The sequence below is a fragment of the Marmota marmota genome, unplaced genomic scaffold (assembly GCF_001458135.2).
Source record: "Marmota marmota marmota unplaced genomic scaffold, marMar, whole genome shotgun sequence".
Lineage (NCBI taxonomy): Eukaryota > Metazoa > Chordata > Mammalia > Rodentia > Sciuridae > Marmota > Marmota marmota.
Window position 1 is genome coordinate 25519946 of NW_026000240.1, and position 23181 is coordinate 25543126.

Here is a 23181-nt window from a genome sequence, read left to right on the forward strand (position 1 = left end):
TTTCAAGAATGTTGATTGAAGTGTTGAGCCATAAAGAGAAGGCTGCAATAACCTTTTCCTATAACCTTGAGCCTCATAAACAGCCAGGTGCTTTCTTTGTGTCTGTGTGTACAGTAGTTCTCCCCTTGTCTGTGGTTTTGCTTTCTAGTTTCAATTACCTGCAGTCAACCACAATTCAGAAACATTAAATGGAAAATTCCAGAAATAAACATTTCATAAATTTTAAAACACACACCATTCTGAATAGCATGATGAACTCTTACATCATCCCATGGGTTGATGGGACATGAATCATCATTTTGTTCAGTGAATCGACACTGTATATGCTACCTGCCCGTTAGTCTTTTAAGTATCCTGCTTAGTTATCCAAAAGACTGTCATGGTATTGAAGTGCTTATAAAATGTTGGGTACTATCCAAAGTATCAGGCATCCTCTAGGGGTTTTAGAACAAATCCCTGAGGAGAAAGATGGGTATTGTATTTATATCTGGCTTGAACATCATAAATTTGGTTCAGGAAATGAGTCAGTACTGTCAGAAAGCAGGGTTTCCTTATTTTAGAGCTGATTGATATTCTCAGGGTTGTTTGATGTTCAGTTACAGAAACTTCTTCTAATTACCCGAGGCACAAAAGGAGAATGCATTAGAAGGAAAATGGGGATCTCTTGGAACTCTCAGATAGGAAGAAGAGCCAGGCATCATAAGACACTGGAACCAGGAACAGCACAGTAATCACTAGGAAGCAGCATAGCCACTGCCCAGGGGCCTCCTTGTTCTTAATCCTTCTTGTATTTGTCATCTGTTGCTGCACAAAACTAGTGGTTTACAACCACAAACATTTATTGTCCCACAGTTTCTGTGAGTCAGAAATTCAGATGCAGTTTAGTTGGGTTCCTCTGGCTCAGGAGTGCAGTTGTTGGAAGGTTTCAAAGCTCAATTTGGGGCAGATTGGCTTCTAAGCTTTTGGCCAAATTTAGAAGGTCCACTTCCAGGTCCACTCGTGTGGCTGTTGGCAGGATTCAAATCCTCACTAGTTGTTGGCCAGAGACATCAATTTCTTGCTATCAGTTTCTCCATGAGGCTGCTCAGGACATGGCAACTTACTCCTTTAAAGCAGGGCTCTGGGAGCGCATGTGATGGAAGTCAGTCCTTATTAACCTAATCTTGAAAGTGATATCCTCCTGCCCTCTTCTGATCACTAGAAACCCACTAAGTCCAGCCCAGGGAGTACCAAGAGGCTGATCTTTGGAGACATCTTAGAGGTTACTACCTCCCTCGCACTCATTATTATTCCTTTCTCTTCCTCTTGATATCTTTCTCCAGATTACCTCTGGGCTCTGTTATTCTCTGCATGTCTGCTTGTATCTGTTCTTATCCATGTCTCTGCACCCCATTTGGATGACTTCCACATTCGAGAACTCTTGCTCTCTTGTGACTTGATCTGTCTTCCCAGCCCCTTCCCCACTGCTTCCTGAGCTGAGTCCTGGGTGCTGACATTTTCCCAGAACATGTCACATGTTTCCCTGCTTCTTCACTTTACCCTTGTCCCTACTCCCTGGCATATCATGACTCATCTCAGCCTGTTGAGAGCTTTCTCCTTCCCAGACCCAGCTCCAAAGTAGCCTCCCTGGGTGAAATCTTTGCGGAAACTTTGTATGGTTCAGGAGCCCCTGGACTCTGTCAAGCCCCTCACCCCCATCCATGTGGGTGCCATTAGATTCTTAACACCACAGCGCTGGCTCTCTCATCTCTCATCTATAGCCCACCTGCCCAGACCTGGGCCAAGTGGATGCTAAATAAATGCTGGTTGCATTGATCCATTTGTGTGGGTGTGAGTACTGCCACACACTCTGATTTGAGGAATTATATAAAGCCTTTTCAGTGGTGCCAAGACTGAATTATTGTGTTCTGTCTGGGCAACTGGAACCCAACTCCAAGGTGAGACAACCACTGCTTGTTTCTTCAGCAGCAGTGATTTCCTGCATGCCAGCTACCTTGCTAAGCACCAACACCATACCAAACACTGACTCTGCCAAGCCTGCTCTAATGCTCTAGGGCCTTGTAGGCAGCCAGGCTCCTCCTGGCCCCTGATCATCAGGCAGCTAGATGAACACACACACACACACAGTATAGATGCTCATTCTCCCTGGAGCCAGCAGAAACTTGCTTCCAAGGTCAACAACGGTCTTGGGAGTCTTCCTGTGCTGGCTCTTTTGCACCTGCCTTCAAACATGCTAGTCTAATCAGGTCACGTGGTTCAGGCACTCTCATCATTTCTGCCCTTTCTTCCAGGGGTCTTCTCCATTTTGCTTCCTGCCTTTCAGAGTCAACCTCTTAATGCCCCTTCCTCTCCAGCGTCCCTCAGGCCCCACCTGACTATCTCCTAAGTTGGTGGAGTTTGTTCCCATAGCTCCTGCCTTGAGCCAAGGAGAATGAGAGGGGACTAGAAGCTGGTAGAAGCGGCAGGTGAACTGTCGATGCAAATACTGCCTGGGGATTTTAAGCTGATCGGGGCCCACTGTCTTTCTTTGCAGTAGAACCTGCCCTCCTAGCTTGACTCAAATGCTTTCTTGCCTCCGCCCACATCACCATGGAGTGTTGAAATCCAAACATTGGCCAATTGTGAGTCCTGTTCTCAAGCCCAGCGTCTGATCCCTCCACCTGGACACTGAGGAGGCCAAAGCCCCCTCTCTGCCCCTGCTCTCCTTCTGAGTGTCTGGTTGCCTGTGCAATCTCTTGGTTAGCACCAGAAAACCAGCCCAACTAGAACTAGTTCAACATTCCTCATCCCTTCAACTCTCTCTCCAACTCCACCCAGGTCTTTTTCTGCCAGGCTCAGAGGTGGAGTCCCTTTCACACCCCTTGGTGTTCATCCACATCTCCATTTCCACATTCCTTTTGCAGAGGTTGTGGTCCCCACCTCTTTGGCCTCTCACCCCACTGCAGCTCCTGTCTGGCTGCCTCTCCTCCCACCCAGCCTAGGTCTCACATTCTGCAAAATGCTGCTGCCTGCTGAGCCAGCCCTTGCTCTTGAACTGGCGTGTCTTCCTCCTTTCCAGGAGCAGCTGAAAGAACGTGGGCTGTGACCTCTGACAGCCCGGCGCAGTATTTGGTTCTGCTAGGCTAGGGATTGACTATGTCTCCTCTAAAACTCCAGTGTTGAAACTTAATGGCCAAAATGGTGGCATTAAAGGTGGATCCCCGAGAGCTCTTCCCCTCAAGAATGGGATTGGCGCTTGATGGAGGGAGTTTGTCCCTCCTGTCCTTCACCTTCCAACACATGTGAACACAACTTTCACCGAAGCTGCCAGTCTTGGTCTTGGCCTTCTGATATTCCAAAATTGTGAGAAACAGCTGTCTGTTGTTTATAAACCACCCTGTGTGGAATTCTTACCTTTGGCCAGCAGCTTCACCTCTATGAACTTCAGTTTCTTCATCTCTATGTTGGGATGATTCTCAACTCAGTGGGCTTTTTGAGAAAAAAGCAAAGCACAGATGCTTGCTTTGGCTCAAGAAAAGTTAGGTTCCTTTCCTCTCTGAAACTTACTGTGAGTCCTTCCTTATGGCCACATAAATCCAGATGGAGGTCTTCAAGTCCACATCTCAGACTTCTCCAATGAGCCCCACCACCATTTCCCATCACACAGGCCTGGGCAGGTCTGGTTAGGGCAGGCAGCCCAGGGTCCCTGAATTCCCCCTGTGTGTGCCTGGCTGCCCAGGATTTGCAGCATGCTTACTTCTCTGCCCATGCATGGCCAGCATTTCTGCAATGCCCAGTACACCTGCCCTCCACCCAGAAGGCTGCCTTCCCTGGCTAGTACAAAATGGTGTTAATGCTGTGCCACCAGAGTCTATGCTTAATTTTAGTCATGATAGTTTGTTGGAGTAATTGTACTGACTTGATGTGAAACTATGGAAATATAAATCTGCATTAAACAATTAAAAATTGCATGCTATTAAAGCTGGTAGACTAATAAATTATAAGCAATTTTTACACTATTTGCCTATAACTATGTTATGGTAGCTGTTGAATGGAAATACCCACCTGTGTGGATTAGGCACAAACTCTTAAGTGGTGAGGCTCCTAGAAAACACTCCTCTACAATGTGGCCTCCAGTAAGCGACAGTCTAGCTCTTGCTGCTGCCTCCTGATTGGGCAGTTCCTGCATATATCTGGTACACAGGAGTTGGTTGAGCCTGCCTAGCCATGACACCCTCTATAGATCGGGATCAAAAAAGATAATGGAATCCAAGTTCCCATCTCATGCTCCAACAAGTTCTCTTTGCAGGAGAAAAGTACTGATTTTATAAAATAAATTAAATTCTTTTACTCAAAGCAAATGGCTTTTATCAATCAGGGAAAAGTTTAAAACTGTGTTTACTCTCGAGCAGGTGAGTCAATTATATGCTGACTGGTCACCCACAGTAACCTTCATGGCTCTTCTTTTGGAACAGATGGTTTCAGTCCAATTCAGATAATCATTGAGGGTCACTCTGTGCCAGGTTTGACCCTGAATGTAGCCTGAAAAATCTGTAAGGTAAAGAGGCCACTGTAAGAAAATTACTTTCTGCCATACTTTCTTCAATATGTTTTGAATTCAGAATACTGAGTTCATAAGAACAAGGGACAGTGGTTTCCATGCTCGCTCACAGTCTGATGGAATAAAAAACTCCTTTAACCATTAAGTATTGTTAGAGTCTGTAAATAAGTCAAAATAACACCTGGAATTTTGTCAGGGGAATGTTAAAGTTCGTAAACAAGTCTGGATGGTGCCTGGCAAAATGCCAGAGGGAGTGGTTTGAAAAGTAACAAAAGAGAGCCATTAAGTGTAGAGATTCCTTATTGGTTGACTGATGTATCTAGTTTATGCTAATTAGATAAGCTGTGTGGAATGTATAAATACTGCTCCTGTCCTACAATAAACGGCTCCCACTCCTGCTGTATCAACGTACACAAGTTATTCGTCACCCTCCGCTTATTTTGCCCAGCCAGCCGGGCTGCGGCAAAGTATCCCTGCAAACAGATGAGACTTGAGGGCATTAGAATGTACGGGAATGGCTGTGCCTGTCTGGAGGGTGGGGTGCCTGCTGACCCTGCTTCTTGGCTCCTCACAGTTGTTGATGTCTACCAAGGCTGGTGTGGCCCCTGCAAACCTGTGGCAAGCCTCTTCCAGAAGATGAGGATTGAGGTTGGCCTGGACCTTCTGCACTTTGCATTAGTAAGATTCCCTCCAAACCAAAGGTCATAAAACACTGTTGACATTGTCATGATGCCTTCTAATTTCTCTAGATGTAGAGATCCTTACCCCTCCACCCACTGTAGTCCTTTTGGCTCAGGCAATCTCTTTATGCTGTGTGAAAGGAAGGAATCCATGTCACTCCTATGCATATACTCCTGGTCTCATGAACACTATTGATTGAAACATCACTTTCAGAGCACCATGTTTCAAGATTTCCAACCTCTGTTTCATAAAGGGGAACTTATAGCAAATGCTTGTTTTGTTTCATGTGTGGAAATGGAAATAAATTTCAGAGAAGTGTGCAAGAGACACTGTTCATATGCTGCATGGGTTCAAGGTTCACAGACAGTGAAGACAGGAGATAATATAACATACGCTGATCTCTCAAGAAGTTGGATTTCCAGGACTCTCCACTTGGGACTCAGTCTCTCCTTGGGACTCAGCCTTGGTGCTTCTATAGCAAGGGTGTTGCTGATTGGCTCACCTGGGGGATCTGTGGTGTCTACATACAGTGGGTTCATCAGACATCAAAGGCAATTTCTGAGGATTTTTCATGTCTGCTGTTGCCAGTCATGGCCGCAGAAGGACACCAGATGGTGGAGTTTCCTTGGACTGGTGGAGTAGCTGGGTGAGAGAAACAGAAAGTCTTTTTCTTCCTCATTAGACTCTTTAAGGAAGTACACTTTTCACAATTACCAGTATGTTGACAGGACAGTTGTGATTAGAGCGAGCAGCAGGAGAGCAAGTTGGGCTTCACCTGGGGAGGTTGGTCATGGGGGTATGGAGTTCCCAGGGCCCTGTGCCCAGGTCCAGTGGGTGCCTGCTGACAGTTTGTCTTCTTTAGGCAGAGGCAGATTGTCTTGATGTCCTTGAAAAATACCGAGGGAAGTGTGAGCCAACCTTTCTGTTTTATGCAGTAAGTACATCTGTAGAATAAGAACTATTTGATGGTTACAGATCATTAGCTTTCAAATAGATGCAACTCAATGTCATTAATTGCCTCAGACCTGGTGACACATACCATCTTGACCCTGTTTAGGACAGTGGCCTTCAGGCCATCCCTACTCCCCAGGAGAGAGAGGACACAGTTCTCTGGTGGTCACAGTTGGCTGGGGCAGCCATCCTGACTGGCCGTACGTGGGAAAGAATGAGACACTCAAATACACATGCTCCTTCTTGGCTCCTATACACTTTAGACTACGGATTCACTCTTAGAGCACAGGGTTTGAAGATTTCTATCCTCTGTTCATAAAGAGGAAATTTTAGCAAAAATGAATACTTCCTTATGGGGCAGACAAGCTCTGCATTCATCTTTTCAATCATAAAATGTGAAGAAACATGAGAGACTATTGAGGAAAGCTATATGGCACCGTGTTCTGACAAGCTAATGTGGATGTCTCTGAGTGTGACATCCATGGCCCCACTCCATGCCCCTTAGGGCCCAACGTCAGATCTGGCTTCCCAGGCTGAGGCCAACTGCTATACCTGAAGGAAATGGAATAACAGGCTATTTCCAACCCAGTCCAGCCCCTCATTGTATTCAGAGAAAGTGGGATCTTCTCTCCCAGGGCTCCTGAGAGCCAGGCCAGGGTTGTTAGTTTGGAAAACGTAGGCCTCCTGGGCTTGTTACACCCTTGCAAGTCTTACAAGTTGAGAAACATAATGAAACATTTGAGCTTCAGTTTTCGGTAGAGACTCAAGTTATACTATGAACTGAGATTGGGGGAAGGGAGGGATTAGTGGGAAGATCAGAGATGAGTGTCTGTGGCCACACCAGATGGAGCTCAAGTGCAGGAAGGGGATCATTATCACAGTAGTTTGGCTGTGTAAGTCCCTGGTGATGAAAGCATATAAACCATTCCTGGCTGGGTGGGAACACAAGCCTCAATCTCCAACTCTATTATGGGCCACTACAGGATGGCTGGAAATGTAAGGGAGCTCGCTTTACATGGCCTTCACTCTCCAGATTCACTCCTTTTGGGTACTACTTATAGAGACTCTTGTAAAAGTGAAAGCAGAGAATTCAGGCTCACCCTAAATACACCTCCATTGTGAAGTCTTCCCTGACTACCCCAGCCAATGTTGGGAATTCTTGCCCCAAGTTCCAAACACCTTATAAGTTCCCCTATTAAAGTGATTCTCTTATCATAGCCTAATTGTCTATTTGGAATGATTACTCCATCCTTCATTCATTCAGTGACTATATCTTTTCAAGTTTAGTGCGTATTCTTTGCCTCTGCCTGGGTGCTTGGCATAGTAAGTGCTCAATAAATATTTGTTTAAAAATAGGCTATATGTAAGTCACCCCCAACTTTTTGTGTACTGTTCCTCCTTTAACTAACTACCAGTTGCCCTGAAGGAAGCTTTGAAAGGAGGGGCACAAAGTGGAAGGTAGAGATCACAGTGAGAGATTATTTTAGAACTAAGCAGACCTGAGGAACTAAAGCAGATCTAAAGCAGACTTGACTTTAATGGGAAGGGCCCCAGAAGGTGGCAGAAGAAGTGAATATCCCATGTTGGAAATGGGTGGTAGAGGCTGTGGGCCTGGGGTCAATGGACTTTGACCCGGGCATACTCTTAAACACTCCCAATGTTGAAAGAGATTAACGTGTGAAGAGGCTCTCATGAGGTGTGCGGTTTATTATAGGGAGGAGAACTGGTGGCTGTGGTCAGGGGAGCAAATGCTCCACTGCTGGAGAAGACCATCCTCGACCAACTGGAGGCTGAAAAGAAGGTGCTAGCTGAAGGCAGAGAACGGAAAGTGGTAAGTAGAGGTCACTTCCACAAACAACAAATTTATGTCTGCTTGTATGGGAAAGCCAGCAGTCTCCCCACTCCCACCTTCACCTGATTTTCTTGGAGCTATGAGAGGAAAGTTTCATGAATGTCCCACATTGGATCTGTTCCTCACTGAGAGTGCACAATGCTGTGATATATCTGCATTTTGAAGCCTTTTAAAAGCTGTCCCCTTCAACCAGGACCCTTTAATTTCTTTTATTCATTTTTCTTTCACCCTCCACTTCAATTTTTAACCATTAATTCAGAAAGGAAAATAAATTTACAGAATTGAGTAGTGGTATGTTAGTCAGATTTCTGTTACTATAACAAGATACTTGAAATAATGAACTTAAAAAGTGGAAAGGTTTATTTTGGCTCACAGTTTTAGGGGCTTCAGTCCACGATCAGTAAGGCATGTTGCTTTTGGACCCACGGTTAGGCAGCACATTATGATGGAAACATGCAATGGAGGAAACTTTCCCTCATGAAGGCAGAGAAGAGACCATGTTGTCTCACAATTCCCTTCCAGTGATCAGATCAAAGACCTCCCACTAGGCCCCTCCTCTTATAGATTCCACAACCTTCCAATAGCGCCAAGCTGAGGACCAAGCCTTCAACACTTGGGCCTTTGCGAGACACCTATCCAAATGATAACAAGGAAGAGTCTCCCACTCAGCCTTGGGGTAAAGTCTCTCTGGGTGACCCATAAACTCAAGTTCCTAAAGGTTTTATTTGTAATTCCCTTAATTTAGAAACCAAGCTCTGTCATTACTATAAAAACAGGATCAGCCTAGCTAGTGATTTTGATTATTTCCACAATAACACAGACTACACATTCTTCACAAATAATTGTCTGCTTTTGAAAACCAACACACAGAGAGTATTTCCAGGTGCTTTTGCAATCTTTTAAACTGCTCAAGTTTTCTTATTCAATTCCAAATAGCAAAGCTCTTTTTTAATGGAATGAATTAGCATTGAATCTTATTTTTTCCCAAACCAGTTTTCTGCAAATGCTTCCATTCTTATGAGCCTCTTCTGGGGAACAATGATCTCTCCCTTTACTTCTCTGCACTGTTTAGCCTATCACTTAACATTTACTTACAGTTTAATTCTTTCTCTTGCCAACTTTCTATTTTTCCTTAGTCTCTACTTAATGCTTGTGAAAAGAGGCAAACTCTAACATTTAAGATAAGCATGGATTTCTTGGTCCTCTCTGTGTCCCATCACCCTGCTACTAAAAAAGGATCTTGTAAGTCTCCAGGACTTTCCTCACCTTGCCCTTGCCACTTGTTCCACCTTTTGTAGCTTTATTTTTTTGTTGTCATTTCTGTAGGGTTTTGAAGGTCTTAGGGGTAATTTAAATTGGCTAACTATTTTCTGTTCCTGACCAATTTGTACTAGATTAAAGATGAGGCTCTTTCTGATGAAGACGAATATTTTCTCCATGAAAAAAATGATGGAGAAGATGAGGACGTGGGTGAGTGCAGAACCAATGAGCAAGGCCAAAGGCAAAGGAGGTTCAGATCTGATGTGAGTAATCAGGTCATTGAGATATCTGGACTCTGGCAATATTGACCATGAAATGTCTCCAGTCACCTGAGTTCAAATGTACTGTGGTCAAATCTCCCTTCTGCCCTATAAAAGCATCTTGGCTACATTTCACAGCTTTCTGATCATGCTTCAAATATAACAAGCTTGGATTTCATGGCAATCACCAGGCCTCTGTTAAGCGTTACATGGAGGGTAGAAGAACTGGTCATGCAAAGCGATAATGCTGGTGTTTCCTTGGTCCTTGGCTGATCTGGAAAGTTCGAGTTTCTATTATCATCTCTTTCTCAAACATCAGAAAACCTTCCCTCCCCCCAGCTCTGCGCCCTTCTTCCCTTACTGCTGAAGCATCAACTCATTTTCACTCATGGGCAACTTGGCTGGCCAGTGAAGACAGCTGGGAGTCGGGCTACTGCTGGGAAGGCATCTCTTGGTGGCAACTGAGATGCCAGGGGAACCAGGATCAAGTTCAGGAACTGAGCTGATGACAAATGGAGGGTTTTTTTTTTTTTAATGTTTTATTCTAATTTGTTATATATGACAGCAGAATGCATTACAATTCGTATTATACAAATAGAGCACAATTTTTCATATCTCTGGTTGTACACAAAAGCAGGTTTTTAAATTATTATTGAACAAAGTAGAGAGACTGTTTTTAAGTGTTTTTTGTTTGTTAAATAAGGCTATTTGAGTTGGAAAATTCTAACAGGGAAGGAGTTGTGGCTTAGGAAAGCAAAAAAACTTCAAGTGCAAAAAGAAAATCAGCCATTTGACTCTGCAGGAAACATTCTTTGCCTGCTTTTTGCATTATCTCCTCTTTCTTTCTTCCTCCATGATTTCCTCCCAAGTCTCTCCAACCTGGAAAACCACACAAAACCTTGTCTTTGTCCTGAGCCATCTCCTTAACAGCCAAGCTTCCTGAACTTTGTCCACACTCTTGGGGCCACCCCTCACCCTCCACTCATGCTGGACCTGCTGCATTCTGGGTGTACCCATTGCTTCCTGAAAGGGTGCCCACAGGGGGCATTGGACCTCCTTGGTAACAGGTTCATATTCTGTGGGATCTCCCTGCAGAGCAGGATGATATTCCTAGCATCTTCTCGAAACTGTTCTCTCTTTTGGGCACTGAGGTATCATGACTCTCCTCCTTTTCCTTCACATCCCTGGCCCCTCCTCAGCATCTCCTTCATTGAGTTCCATTCCAGCTAGAGTTCTCCAGGTCCCTGCTTAGGCCTCTTCTCACTCTACCCTCCAGGTGGTCTTGTGAGTCAGCCAATGTATAATGGAATTTATTATAAAAGACTAAGTGCTCATAGCATGTTGGTAATCCCGGGAAAACGGACAGGTTTGATTGCTTAAAATGATTTATACTGTTGGGTTTCTGTCACTGTAACAAATACCTGAAATAATCGATTTATAAAGGTGAAATATTTATTTTGCTCACAGCTTGGGAGGTTTCAGTCCATGACTGATTGGGCCTGCTACTTGTGGGCCTGTGATGAGAGCACAGCGTGGGAGGAGAGAGGCGCATCCTTCAAGGGCCCCACCAGGACCCCTCATACAGGTTCCACCATCAACCAATGGTGTCACATACTAGGACCCAGACTCTACTTACCCAAACCATAGCACATGTATTTTCAGCACCTTATTCAGATTTTCAGAGCCAAAGGTCCTCCTTATATGTAGATATTGTTTTGTTTCACTGCAACATAATCAGTATAAAGGTTGAGAAACAGAAAATAGATGAGGGGGTATGCTGATCCTGTGGAGAGAGCAGGTAATACACCAAGGCCACAGAAGCAGGAGTGTGATGGAGATGGGCTTGTGGACAGACTTTGGTTTCCTTACAGACCTTTCCAGAACCTGGCCTAAGCAGTGGACTCTTCTCATTGCTACATCTGATTGGACGGGTGGGCACTGACTGAAGGGCAGCCAACCCGTGGACTAGCCAGTGGGCTTTGGGTGGTGCCTTGGATCAAGAAGATGAGTTCACTGGTAGAGCACTAGCTTCTCTCAGGAAACCTTGAACTGGGAGAGGACTGAAGCTGCAGTTTGGTAGCATGTGCTGGAGCTGGAAAGTCATGCTGATTCAGGACTTGGGGCAGCCATACTTACCACATGGCAGGAAAGGTTCAAAGAGGCAGAGACAAAGGAGCCAGCCAAGCGGGGAACATGGCAGATAGCAGATAGAGACTCTGAGACTCAGAGTCTTCAGGAGCTAATGGGAATGGGTGAGGATTCCTGGGCCCGTGTTGCCTCTGCTCCAGCACGCTCTGTGCAACTCTGTTCCTCCTACTCATTGAGTTGTTTCTGCCTTTCTGTTCCTAATTTCTTCAGCAATCCTCTTACCTGTCTGTCCCCTGATCCAGGGACCAAGTATTGTCCCCCACAGCCCAGCTGAAGTTGAATTAGGTGGGTGCATCCACTAGAGTCGGGGTCTGCAGGGTAAGCAAAGAGGCCAGGGGAGAGAACCAGGAGCTCAAGCCTTGGCCTGGAACATGGTTTGCAATGGAACCTGTGTAGAGGCTGCACTGTCCCCTCAAGTGGCCTCTTAGTGCCTCAAACACCAAAATCTGACTGCACATCCCCTGGCTTATTTCAGTGTCATCAGAGGAGACCTGTACCTTGGCAATCATTAAGCCAGATGCAGTGGTCCATGGAAAGACGGATGAGATTATTATGAAGGTAAAGGAGAAACACTTACCAGGCACGACTGTCCTCATTTCCTCTCTGTTGGATAAGTAGGGATGGGGTAGCAGGCAGTGGATTCCTGCTGAGGAAAGGAGGATTCCATAGGGTTGGAACTCAAATCTGATTGGGACAGATGCTGGGGGAATGAGGGTCCTCACTGTTTTTAAAGTTGCTTATCTTTATTTTTTAAATTTCAACTAATTTAAATGCACATTTGGATTTGATTTACCCTTTCAGAATACGTATATATGTTCTATAGATCCAAGAAGCTGGGTTTGACATTCTAACAAACGAAGAGAGAACCATGACCGAGGCAGAAATGCGTCTTTTCTACCAATACAGAGCTGGAGAGGTCAGCTCATCTGCTCCCGTATGCTTACCATGTTCTCCTCCTCCAACATTATGCCTATAGATTAACAGTAGTTTGAGAGATGATAGAACATTATGAAGGACAAGGATATGAACAGCAAGTGGGTCATGAATTTGCACTCAGAATCACAGTCATAGCTTCTATCAGTTCAAGGAAAAGATTTTGACACTGAGTAACAAAATAAAGAATTTACTAGATGGGTACTCTGTAGCTCACAGAATTAACAAAAAAAATTGAATGAAGTGTTTACCAGGAAGTGCTTGGAGAGAAGAGGAATGGAGGGAGCTCAGAAGCCAAAGGCTGACAACACAGAACTTAAGACAACCCAGATTCAGCTGCTTTCCATTTGCTTTTACTTCAGACTCACCTCCTTGGGAGTCTAGTTGACCTAGCAGAGGTCACAGCCCCTACCTCTCAGGTTAGAGGTACATTGGGGGTACTAAGCATCATGGTTGTCAAAGTAGGACCAAATGAAATGGAGAAGAGCTGTTCCCCAAAGAGGAGTCAGAGCCTTGGTACTTGAAGAAGGAAGAAGGGTTGAGAAGCATCTCAAAACAACAAAACACTTAGCTACATCCCACCCCTTGGATTTGCAGCATCAACACAATTTCTATATATCTGGTCTTCAAGGCTCACCTTTCTGGGTTCTCTGGGGGTGGGAGGTCACTACCACCATCTTCCCCACAGCAGGCAGAGGTGGCCAGGAAATGGCTAAGTGTCCACAGGCACACACCAGCAAGGCTGCTCACTGACTCCCTCTTATCCTGTGGGTAGGATGGATTCGCTGACCCTCTTCAGGCCCTAGTATACCCTGCCCCATGTCAACAGTTTTCCTTCCCTGTGCCCAGGAGGCATTTGAAAAGCTGGTACATCACATGTGCAGTGGACCGAGCCATCTCCTTATCCTCACCAGGACCAAGGACAGCGAGGATGTGATTACTGCCTGGCGAACCCTAATGGGGCCCTGTGACCCCTGTGTGGCCAGGAGAGAGCAGCCTGAAAGGTGATGTCAGCAGCTGTGGTCCTTCCATCCATCTCAAAACCTCTACCCCACTTGGTGTTTGGTGCAGAATTGTGGGTAACGAAGCTCTCTGTTGACCAGGAGACCTCATCATTGTTATAAATTTGGGAGGACCCTGACGCCATCCCCTTCTGATCCAGTGCCCAGTCTTTGCTGAGCACCCCTGTGAGCTGCCTCCTCCCCTCCTCTACCCTCTTCTAAAGGTTGCTGCTAGATTGGTCCAATGGTCCTTGGTCACCATTCTCTCTTCAGCCAGAGGGTCCCACCAAGTGCTTCCAGAATACAGATTCTGGGGCTCCATTCAAGCCTGTCAAGCCAGAGACACTGCCGTGTGACCTGAGAAACTGCATTATAGACACAGCCCCTTCCACCCAGGGTGTCCCAAGGCCCCTGAAATCTGGAGTACCCTGCCCGCACACTGCCCTGAGTTGACTTGGCTTTCTCCTTGGCCCTGTGTGTCACCAATGCCAAATCTGCATGTCTTAGCCTTTGAAGCTGAGAGGACCAGACAACAGAAAGGAGCTTAGCAAGAAGCCAAGGAGCTGCAGTTGGACTTACAGTTGTGAGGGGCTGAGAGCATTTATATAAAGGCAGCTGGGCTAGTGAGAAAGCCTGGGGTGTCACTAAAGCAAGTCCTTCTGAGCCTCAGTTCTCTCATTTATAAAATGAGGATATAAGTAAAATAACCATCAATGGAGGACAGAGGCATTTAGAACACTGCTTGACACACAGGAAGTCCCAGCTAAACAGTTGTATCAAGTGCATGGTAGTAATATTGACAACATGGCAGCTCAGTGCTTACACAATTACACCTGTCTAAAATGGAAATACCAGGGTTTCCCCTCTGAGGGCTTTGGTGAACTGCAGGAGATTCTGCATGTAAAACACCCAGCTGGGGGTCCAGACCACTGCCAGGACCAAATGAATGTTGCCTACTGCTGTTGTTCTTGGTATCTCTACAAAGAAAGCAATTTCACAGAAATGCAGAGTGCTGATTTGTATCTGGAAATCATGTTGCCAGAAAGCAAGACATTTCTTTTCAAATGAAACAATTGTTTCTTTCACTTTTTACCGATGTCCCCAGTCTCCGGGCTCTGTATGGCACAGAGATGCCCTTCAACGCTGTCCATGGGAGCCGCGACCGAGAAGATGCCAGCAGAGAGCTGGCATTACTCTTCCCCAGTGTCAAGTTTTTAGATGAAGATGTGGAGGCCCCTCAGGGTAAGTCACCAAGGCAGTCTGTGGGAGACCAACCTCGGTGAATAGGAGTTTGTGACTAAGTGCTTGGGTGTGTGTGGGACTGGTAATCATTTGGTAACTAATTCAAAAAAATTCTGTTCTGAAAATATGGGTCATCAGGTAACTTGGATATGAATATTAAACTGTCTTATATTTTCATAGAGAAACAATGATGCCTTTCTGTACCTCACTACATCTTTAGTTTATCTTGGAATCCTATTTTCATTATAAAGGCATTTTGTATTTCTCTGTGAAAACCACTGGGAAGGTCTTAGCACCTTAGTGAAATCTCCTGCAAAAACCTGTGTTGCTCCTGCATGTCCCCTGTGCTCCGCCTCCCCCTTCCTGAATCCCCTAGTGGGCTGAGAAGCAGGGGCTGCAGGGGAGGGCCCTCTTCCTGGAGCCCACTGTGGCACGAGCTCCAGGTCATCTTCTCCATGAAGAGAACTCAGCCTCTGGGAAAGGTAGCCTGAGTCATTACCACCTCCAAATCTGGGTGAGAACCCCACAGGGTCCAGAGTGCATGTGACAGCTCATGCCACCAGTGGAGGAATTGGCCAGCACTATTCCTGTGCCCAAGTTACATCTGCATTGAGCCTGCAGTGAGGTGGAAGGAGCTGGGAATATCCACATGAATGCTCTGGGAAAAACCAAAGGACATGAAGGTCATTCTTGGAGAAGGCTGCGTGCAGATCTGAAGTGTAATAACCTATATATGTCCAAATGTTTGGGTTTAACCCAAGGTATTTGGCTAAATGTTTGCTATGCTCATGGTTTCAAGGTCTCAAACCCAGCCACAACAGAAAGGTGGGCAGGGGCTGACCTGCACTGGCCCTTATTGAGTCCTTGCCACTGCCCTGAGGTGACTATTCCCACTGGCAATTGAGGAACAGGCTGAGTGTACCTAGAGCCTAGGGAGTCTGAACCTGCAGGGAAGTGTGACTGCGTGTGGATCAAAGACCCAAGCCACATCCAAGTACCTGTTACTCTCCAGTCATTCCCCGCTGGGGCCAGCTTTCCCAAGGACCTGGCCTGGGATGGCTTATGATGCATTTCCTATGTGTTCACAGTCATGGGACATCTTCATCCACCTGAGGGATGACTGGAGGCATGGAGGTGTCACTCAGAACTGAGAGGAGGGTGAACTCACTGGGGTTCTGGGGAGAGTATTGGGAGATGTCAAACCTCACTTTGGCCCCAGGTGACATTGAGCAAAGGGGACAGTTCCAGAAGGAACTGTCCACCACTTTGAAGCTACCTGATTGGAATGCTGCTCCCCTGCCTATTTGTTTTGATGTGTCTCATCTTCTCAATTCTGGGGAGCAGCATGTGCCTTCACTTACCCAGCATTTCTGCTAAGAAAGCATGGGGGCAGGGGACAAAAGTTCAGGACACGATGATACTGTGTTTGAATCCTGGCTCTACTACTCACCAGCTAAATAACTTCTGGAAAATTACTTACCTTTTCTGGGCCTGTTTCTTCATCTGTGAAAATGGAGAGATAATGATATGCCCATTATAACCCCAAACCAATAACTTTGTTTGGGCCCTACTGTTGAAGGCCATTGCATTCCCATGACCTTGTGCTGCCTCTGAATGGAGACGTGCAAGTCCCCAGTGCAAACCAGCATCTGTCCTGGGCCCCTGCATCAAACAATAAGCCCAGCAGAACTGTCAGAAAAGTGGGATCTACTGTTCCAGAGCCCTGGGCACACCTCCACAGAAATGTTGCAGAGACAGGATGTAAAGCTTAGCCTGGTGACATATCTTAAGTACTCAAACAGATGTTACTCGTTCTGCTAGTTCTTTAATTCTAAGACATATTGGGACCCCTCTGCTGACCTCTTAGCCTGACACCTAGCTTGGTCCTCAGTGATATGGTAGCTATTCCTTTCCCTGTTTCTTTGCAGATGGTGGGTGGGGCAGGGTTGGCTTCACAAGTCCTGCAGAACATCTGTCATCCCACAGGCACTGAAACCAATGGAGCAGCAGGCGCCATGGAGGTGCTTTGCATCCCTGAGGACATGGACTGAGATGCTGTGCTGCTCTTCTGAGCATATGACCAAGGGCAAGGCCACAGGGCCACGAGATGTCAGTATACTGGAGCCTGCCTGGAAGGAACCTCAGAATAGGAACATGCTTTTATAAGCACCGATGCTTCCTTGTTTACCTGTCTTTTGTGGAAATAAAAAATAGCATATACTTTCTCCTTATTAAACAGTATATAGAACACATTCTCCCACATCCTGTCATCAGGTTTTAAAAAACAAATAGGCATCGGTTACTGTACTCTGGTATCATCTTAGAGGATACTGAGCCACATGGGGGCAGTGTCTTCCCAAGAGTACACCTCCTTTATGGTTAAACCATTTTAGATCCCAACCTGGTAACTATGGACTTAAAAGTAGTGCAACAAGCCAGGGTCTGACAAAGGCAGCTTCCCAATGTGGGGTCAGGTGTCAACTGGCTTTTGGCGGGGCCTCCTGCTTCCTGTCCCAGTCATGCATGGCCATTCAGTGCTGCCTGATCTGCCCACCTGAGGTTCTCCATGCGTCAGGGCACATTCATCGGCAATACTTGGAAGTTACACGTGGAACCAGAGTTCACCCAGTTTACTTGATATCTCCCTCCCCAGTTCTTTGGCTTCTGATTTGGCTAAAGCCTAATTTCAAACTTGCTCTGAGTGGGGCCCCAGGTTGCCTTCCACTGAACTGCCTGGGTTAGCTGTCTCTCTAGGTTCTTCCTTTGAAGGATGCAGGGTTTTAGTAAAAAGTAACTGTTAGCTTTCCAGCAAATATTCCCACTCCCTCTTACCAGCTTGTTCTCAGGCTATTTTAAGTTCACCAAGTGCAGGCATCCTCTGTCCTTTCTGAGGAAAAGGCTGTATTGTTTAAAACCAAGAGGAAAATGCCAGCAATCTCATTTGCTGGTTTTCCCCAGAGGAGTCCACTCTTCCAACTTAAAGAAGTTCTTTACATGGGCAGTTGGCTCCCAGAAGACAGCTCTTCACAGGGACATTACATTTCCTGTCAGCCTAGTGTGAAACTGTGCTGGTTCTGGAGAGAAATGGATAAGCCTGGCCTGAAGAACTACGGCCTGAGACATTGGATGGGCCCTACTGTTGAAGGCCACTGCATTCCCATGACCTTGTGCTGCCTCTGAATGGAGACATGCAAGCCCCCAGTGCAAACCAGCATCTGTCCTGGGCCCCTGCATCAAACAATAAGCCCAGCAGAGCTGTCAGAAAAGTGGGATCTACTGTTCCAGAGCCCTGGGCACACTGCTCACCATGGGGCTGTGCTCTTCCTTTGTACATGGGCTCAAGTCTGTGCCCATGACAGAGCTGGCAAGACTTGGAGTACAAAAGTCATACATCTGGGCTTTCATACCACAGGTGTCAATGAGTCACCTGGAGGAGGAGGTGCAAAGAGCTGATAGCTATCTGATCTCCCCAGAAGCCAGGAAGTCAAGAATCTCCCACCACTGGTGACATGAGAGATGCAGCAACCAGGGCCTCTGAAAAGCAGGTGACGGGGAAGAGTAGGTGGGGAACTGAGACTCAGGGCGAGAAGCGTTTTTGTCAGTGAGAGGGATCTTTAACATCCCCAGAAAACAGACAAGAAGGTCAGGGCTGGGCAGGAGAAAAGCAGGAGAGGTACTAGGTGAGATGGTCAGAGTGGGAAAGGTGGTGACCTGCCCCTTCCTCCCATTGTCAGAGGCTTAGGGATGCTGTGGCTTCAGCATTGTAGGGAGTGACTTTTCTAAGAGTACATAAGGAATGGGGGATAGGGTAGGGGCTCCTGAGAGTGGCTGTAAGACCATCCCACTCTCAAGGGGACAGTACTCCTTTGTTAAGACCCTGGTTGGTCCTGATTTCCTGCCAGAGGCTGCTTTGGGCTTCATCCCCTAGATGCAAGTGCTTGATGGGAGGAGGGCAGGCCTAGCCCCATTAAGTCTAGGAGGTGGACTCAACTCTTAAGGACGGGCTCTGGCCCACCCCCCAGGGAGAGAGCTGGTGGCCTGGCAAAACCAATGCCAGGACCTGCAGAGAAGGTTCAGTAGTTGACTCTGTGGCCCTTGGAGGGCTCCCACAGCTTTCCCTGAGGCCAGGTACTGGACAGAAACTTCCCTTATGTGCCTCCCTGCTCAGTAATCAGGGAAGATCAGTGTAAGGGGCAGGTTGGGATAGCAACAGTCCCTATTCCAGGTCACAAGGTGTTTGGAACCCTTTCTGTTAGCCTTCCATCAGGACCTGGGGTGGGATGTCCCTTTCCTCTCTTCCTTTCTAGCCCTCAATTCCAGTGTCCCATTGCAATTATGAAAAAGGGGACCTCCTAGTCTCCTGGTCTCTCCTTGGGTTCCCACAGAGCTCCACTCCACTAGGACTCCCTCCTCCGTAGCCACTGCACTGTCCTCCTACCCCATGCTCTGTAGCAGGTGTCTTTTCTCTTCTTCCAGTGAGGCCTGGAGTTGGGAGTGCCATCTGCATCTCAGAAATGGGAAATGGTGATACACAATTAAGTGAAGGGCACCTGTGTACCCTTGCAGAGGGCTGGTGGCTGCTGGGCACCATGCAGCTGTGAACTGCCAAACTTCGGGTCTGTGTCCAGCAGGTGGTGGCAGTGGAGGACCCAACACTGGTGGTAACGGTGTCATGCTGGTTGGGAGTGGCCACCTATAAAGGGTCTGCTGGCCTTCAGGAGGCCAGGAAGAGTGGGGTCTCCAGACTTCAGCAGATGCCCCTGGGAGCGTAACTGCCTGAGGTACTGGCTTCCACCCTGAAAAGCAAAGGGCTCCCAGCCCTTCACATGGATCACAGGTTCCAAAAGCTGCTCCACACCATCTCCTAAGGTTTCCTAATGCTCCAGACATTTGGAAAACAGACTCCTTTTTAGAAGTTGCTATGATTTTTCTTGGCTTTTATTAGCATGTGTTAAAATCATATTATCCAAACACTACCAGAAGAACATGTATTGTTCTGAATAAAGTGCTTAAGGAAAAAAAAATGCAACTTATTAAATTGGACATTCTTTTCTAGTTCATAAATTCTGGGTTACAATCAGGGCACAAGAGGAGGAACAGAATGCAGTATTAAAGAGAGCGAGAAGCTTAGTTAAGAACTTGGGTGTAGACACAAGACCATGTCCCATTCTTCCCACTTCCTTGCTGACTGAACACTGCACCTGCGTAAAGCAGCAAACAGCTTTGTTTTAATAAATACATTTCCCTTCATTCAAATCAGAAAAGTTACTTATTGTAAAGCACTTTTTACTTGACCATTGTGTATACCCACAGGCAAGATTCATGCAGAGTTGGAGTGTGAAAGTGTCACTTCCTTGGGCCTTCAGCTCTCTAATGCTATCTGGTTCAAGATTGTCTCAGCAATTCATTATTGGTTTCCTCATATTTACCTGAAACATTTTAATACCAACACTATAGTGTTTTGTGTTACAAATGCCAACCAACGATATTTTCTCAGTACTAAAAATGACAGTGAATGGGCCCTAAATAAGGCTGTACTCCCAATAAATTAGGTTTTCTTTAAATTGTCTCTCTCACAGTAGCACTCTAATATCTGCACAAAACCCAAGTTCCTGTTGGACAGAAAATCAGTGATGTTCTGAAAAAAATAACAATAAAATCTCTTGTATTTGAGTCTTCAGTGGCCATGTTGAGAACAGAAAACATTGCATTAAATACATCTAAAAAACATTCATTTGCAATCAATCATATTGAAATCTTCCAAGGAAGGTGCAGGTTGGTGACAGGGCAGCTGTGATGTGAGCAACCCCACTGGGAGTGGCTGGTGGGTGGGCGTGGGGCCCCATCAATGGCACACACTCACCGCAAACTTCTGGACCGCAGACCTCTCATCCTGGCCTCGGTGCCTCTGGCCTCCTTCTAGCAAAGGGAAAAGGCTGGTTCTACCTTCAAACAGTCAAGAGCAACCGCTGTTGAATTCACCTTGAAGCTGACCCAGAAGCTGGAGCCGGTGCCGAGCTAAGGGTTGTAGAAGGGCTAAGCAGTACTCGCTGTAAAAAGATGCCATCCTCAGTCATCCAGGGCAGATTCCCTTCCCTTCTCTCAAGCTCTTAGCTTCCTGTAGGAGAAGATCTCAGGTCTCATTTTCACAAAAGCACACCAACTAGCAACCCTGAGCTACCACTGTAGCAGCTGAGAGAAGACTGCTTTCTGAACTATTCTGTTTTTGCTTCTTCCTACAGAAGTGTCTGTAGAACACTCTTTAGTTTCACAGTGATATATGCTGTTTCAGTAAGCACAAAGTGATCTGACATTGTTTCCAAGAAGTGATGGCCTTCTTTTAGCTTGAGAATAAGGTTCCACATCTGGTGCTAAGTTCTGCCAGACACTGCCACACCAATGATAGGATTTACGGTAGTTGGGAGGCTCTTGGTCTCCTGTCAAGGGAGCCCACTGGCTTTCACTATCATTAGTTATATTTCCCTTTGATGTTTTAAAAACCCTACTGTGAATCTGTGGCCTTACTCCACTCCGCTCTGTCCTTCTGACTTGGAAGCCTGAGAACTTATTAAATTAGGCTGAAAGGTGGCTCGACCTGCTAACATTGATGGCAGTAAGATGCTAGCTTACTCATTTGCACAGCACCATGTAGAGTGCCTGTTATTCAGGCCAACTATAGCCAACTTTTTCTGTTTTTGTTTTATAAAGAAAGTCTATGTAAGTTGAGGTTCAGAAATGCATATATTTTTTTACTTACAAATATTCATCTGACCAAAATTCAACATAACCTTTATGGAACACTAAACAATTGTTTTGTTTTTAAAATAACATTTCATTCAAACTGTATATAATTCAGTAAAGTTTTTTTTGTTTTTTGTTTTATACAGCAAGCAATGCTTAAACCCTGGAAAATCTGTAGAAAAGAGATTTTCACACAAAATAAGAAAAGAAAAATCTGAGGTATCCCTCACCCACACATCCACTCACTCTGACCCACACGCAAGCACACACACACAAACTCATTCTTACTCACAAAGTGGCTGCAGCATAGGCAAAAAATTGTAGGTCCAAAGGAAAATGATTGATTGTTCTAATAAAGAGTCCAGGTAGCTCAGAAAACAAAACAAAACAAAACACAATAGTCCTCTGAGGAAATTACTACCTCAAAAAAATGTCCTCAAGATGAATTTGAGATCTAAGCCTACTAAAATGCTTTTGCAAAACAGCTCCCTGCAGTCCAAGGTGACTTGTGCAAATAGAAGGAATCAATTGAGGCTAGTTCCTGTACTTCCTTAAACAAGGATGTGGATGCTCACAGATGTCCGGCGCTCCCATCATGCCAGGTACTGCTGCAGTGCCGTCTTTGCCCTGAAATCACAGTTCTCCTGTTAGCCATCATCTCAATTGTAATTGAGGGAGAGAAAAAAAACCAAAACCCTGTGGCTCAATGATGGTAGTTGGCGTTGATGTGTCCTAAAAAAAGTAGATTCCCAGAGTGAACTGGGGTGACCAGCTGGGCACCTAACTTAAGGAGCAGAGGGCCATATTCAAAGAGCTCTGAAACCTACACTGGGTATATTCTTCTTCCTGTGGTTCTCTTAGACAGCCATCCTTACCCTTAAACCTGCTATAGCTTGGTGACATTCTACACCCCCTTGTATGTGCTCACATTTTATAGTTTTCCTTTGTCACTAGTCCAGAGTTGTGATGGATCTGGAATTCTCTACTTTCTCCTACTGCCATGCAGGTTTTACATAGTAATACACAACACTAGGGAAGGACCCTTTGAGTTCTGGGAAGCTAAGGGGAAGGAAATCTGACCCAGGGATTAGCTGCTACTCATGGGATGAAGCGCCTCATGGTTCAAATGCCTCAGAACCATGGAAGAAGGGTACAATTTCATCTTGTTCTATATGCCTGATGATACCATCAATGTGGGACATGCAGCATGTTAAAGTGACTGGGAAGAAAGGGGTCAGGTGGAGAGGAAAAGGTGTAATGTCAACAGTGCTCCAACCTCTTCCACTCCTCTGAGCCTCCTTTACCACTCCCATCATAAGCTTTGTAGTTTCTAGAGAGGATGCAATTGTGGAGCTAGGAAGTCTGGTTTTAGCAACAGTCTCCCCTTCTAAATTACAGAAAGATAAGTCTAAAATTCCAGTTCTATTAGCTGACAAAAGTAGCACCAAGTAGACTGGGCATGCAATTAGCTGGATTTAGTGCAGTTTTGATAGTAAAGTAATATACTAAAGGTTTTTTTAAAATATTTTTTTAGTTGTCAATGGGCTTTATTTTGTTTATTTATATGTGGTG

General features: G+C 45.8%; 2 protein-coding genes and 1 long non-coding RNA gene across 14 annotated transcripts in view; 1 reads left to right on the forward strand and 2 right to left on the reverse strand.

Annotated features, from left to right (window-relative positions):
• Nme9 (NME/NM23 family member 9) overlaps window positions 1–23181 on the forward strand; it is a 43170-nt gene that overhangs the window by 3705 nt on the left and 16284 nt on the right. For 3 of the 9 annotated variants that reach the window (XM_048794105.1, XM_048794103.1, XM_048794106.1), the window contains exons 4-12: window positions 5115–5218; window positions 6084–6155; window positions 7887–8003; window positions 9419–9494; window positions 12168–12250; window positions 12516–12608; window positions 13475–13629; window positions 14732–14868; window positions 16855–17104. In XM_048794105.1, the coding sequence (XP_048650062.1) occupies window positions 5115–5218; window positions 6084–6155; window positions 7887–8003; window positions 9419–9494; window positions 12168–12250; window positions 12516–12608; window positions 13475–13629; window positions 14732–14868; window positions 16855–16919 (902 nt within the window). In that variant the 3' untranslated portion in view covers window positions 16920–17104. Of the gene's footprint in view, window positions 1–27; window positions 4686–5007; window positions 5219–6083; window positions 6156–7886; window positions 8004–9418; window positions 9495–12167; window positions 12251–12515; window positions 12609–13474; window positions 13630–14731; window positions 14869–16854; window positions 17105–18280; window positions 19893–23181 lie in introns of those variants that run through there. The other 6 variants (XR_007344096.1, XM_048794107.1, XM_048794108.1 and 3 more) reach the window with 6 other exon arrangements.
• LOC125613552 lies at window positions 11062–12645 on the reverse strand. Its single transcript, XR_007344097.1, has 2 exons — window positions 12270–12645; window positions 11062–11267 (listed from the first exon to the last, which is right to left on the reverse strand). It is a non-coding gene; the product is annotated as an uncharacterized LOC125613552 (long non-coding RNA).
• The window catches only part of Armc8 (armadillo repeat containing 8), a 99174-nt gene continuing 97583 nt past the window's right edge, over window positions 21591–23181 (reverse strand). For all 4 annotated transcript variants that reach the window (XM_015487006.2, XM_048794101.1, XM_048794100.1 and 1 more), the window contains one exon: window positions 21591–22236. In XM_015487006.2, the coding sequence (XP_015342492.1) occupies window positions 22203–22236 (34 nt within the window). In that variant the 3' untranslated portion in view covers window positions 21591–22202. The remainder of the gene's footprint in view (window positions 22237–23181) is intronic.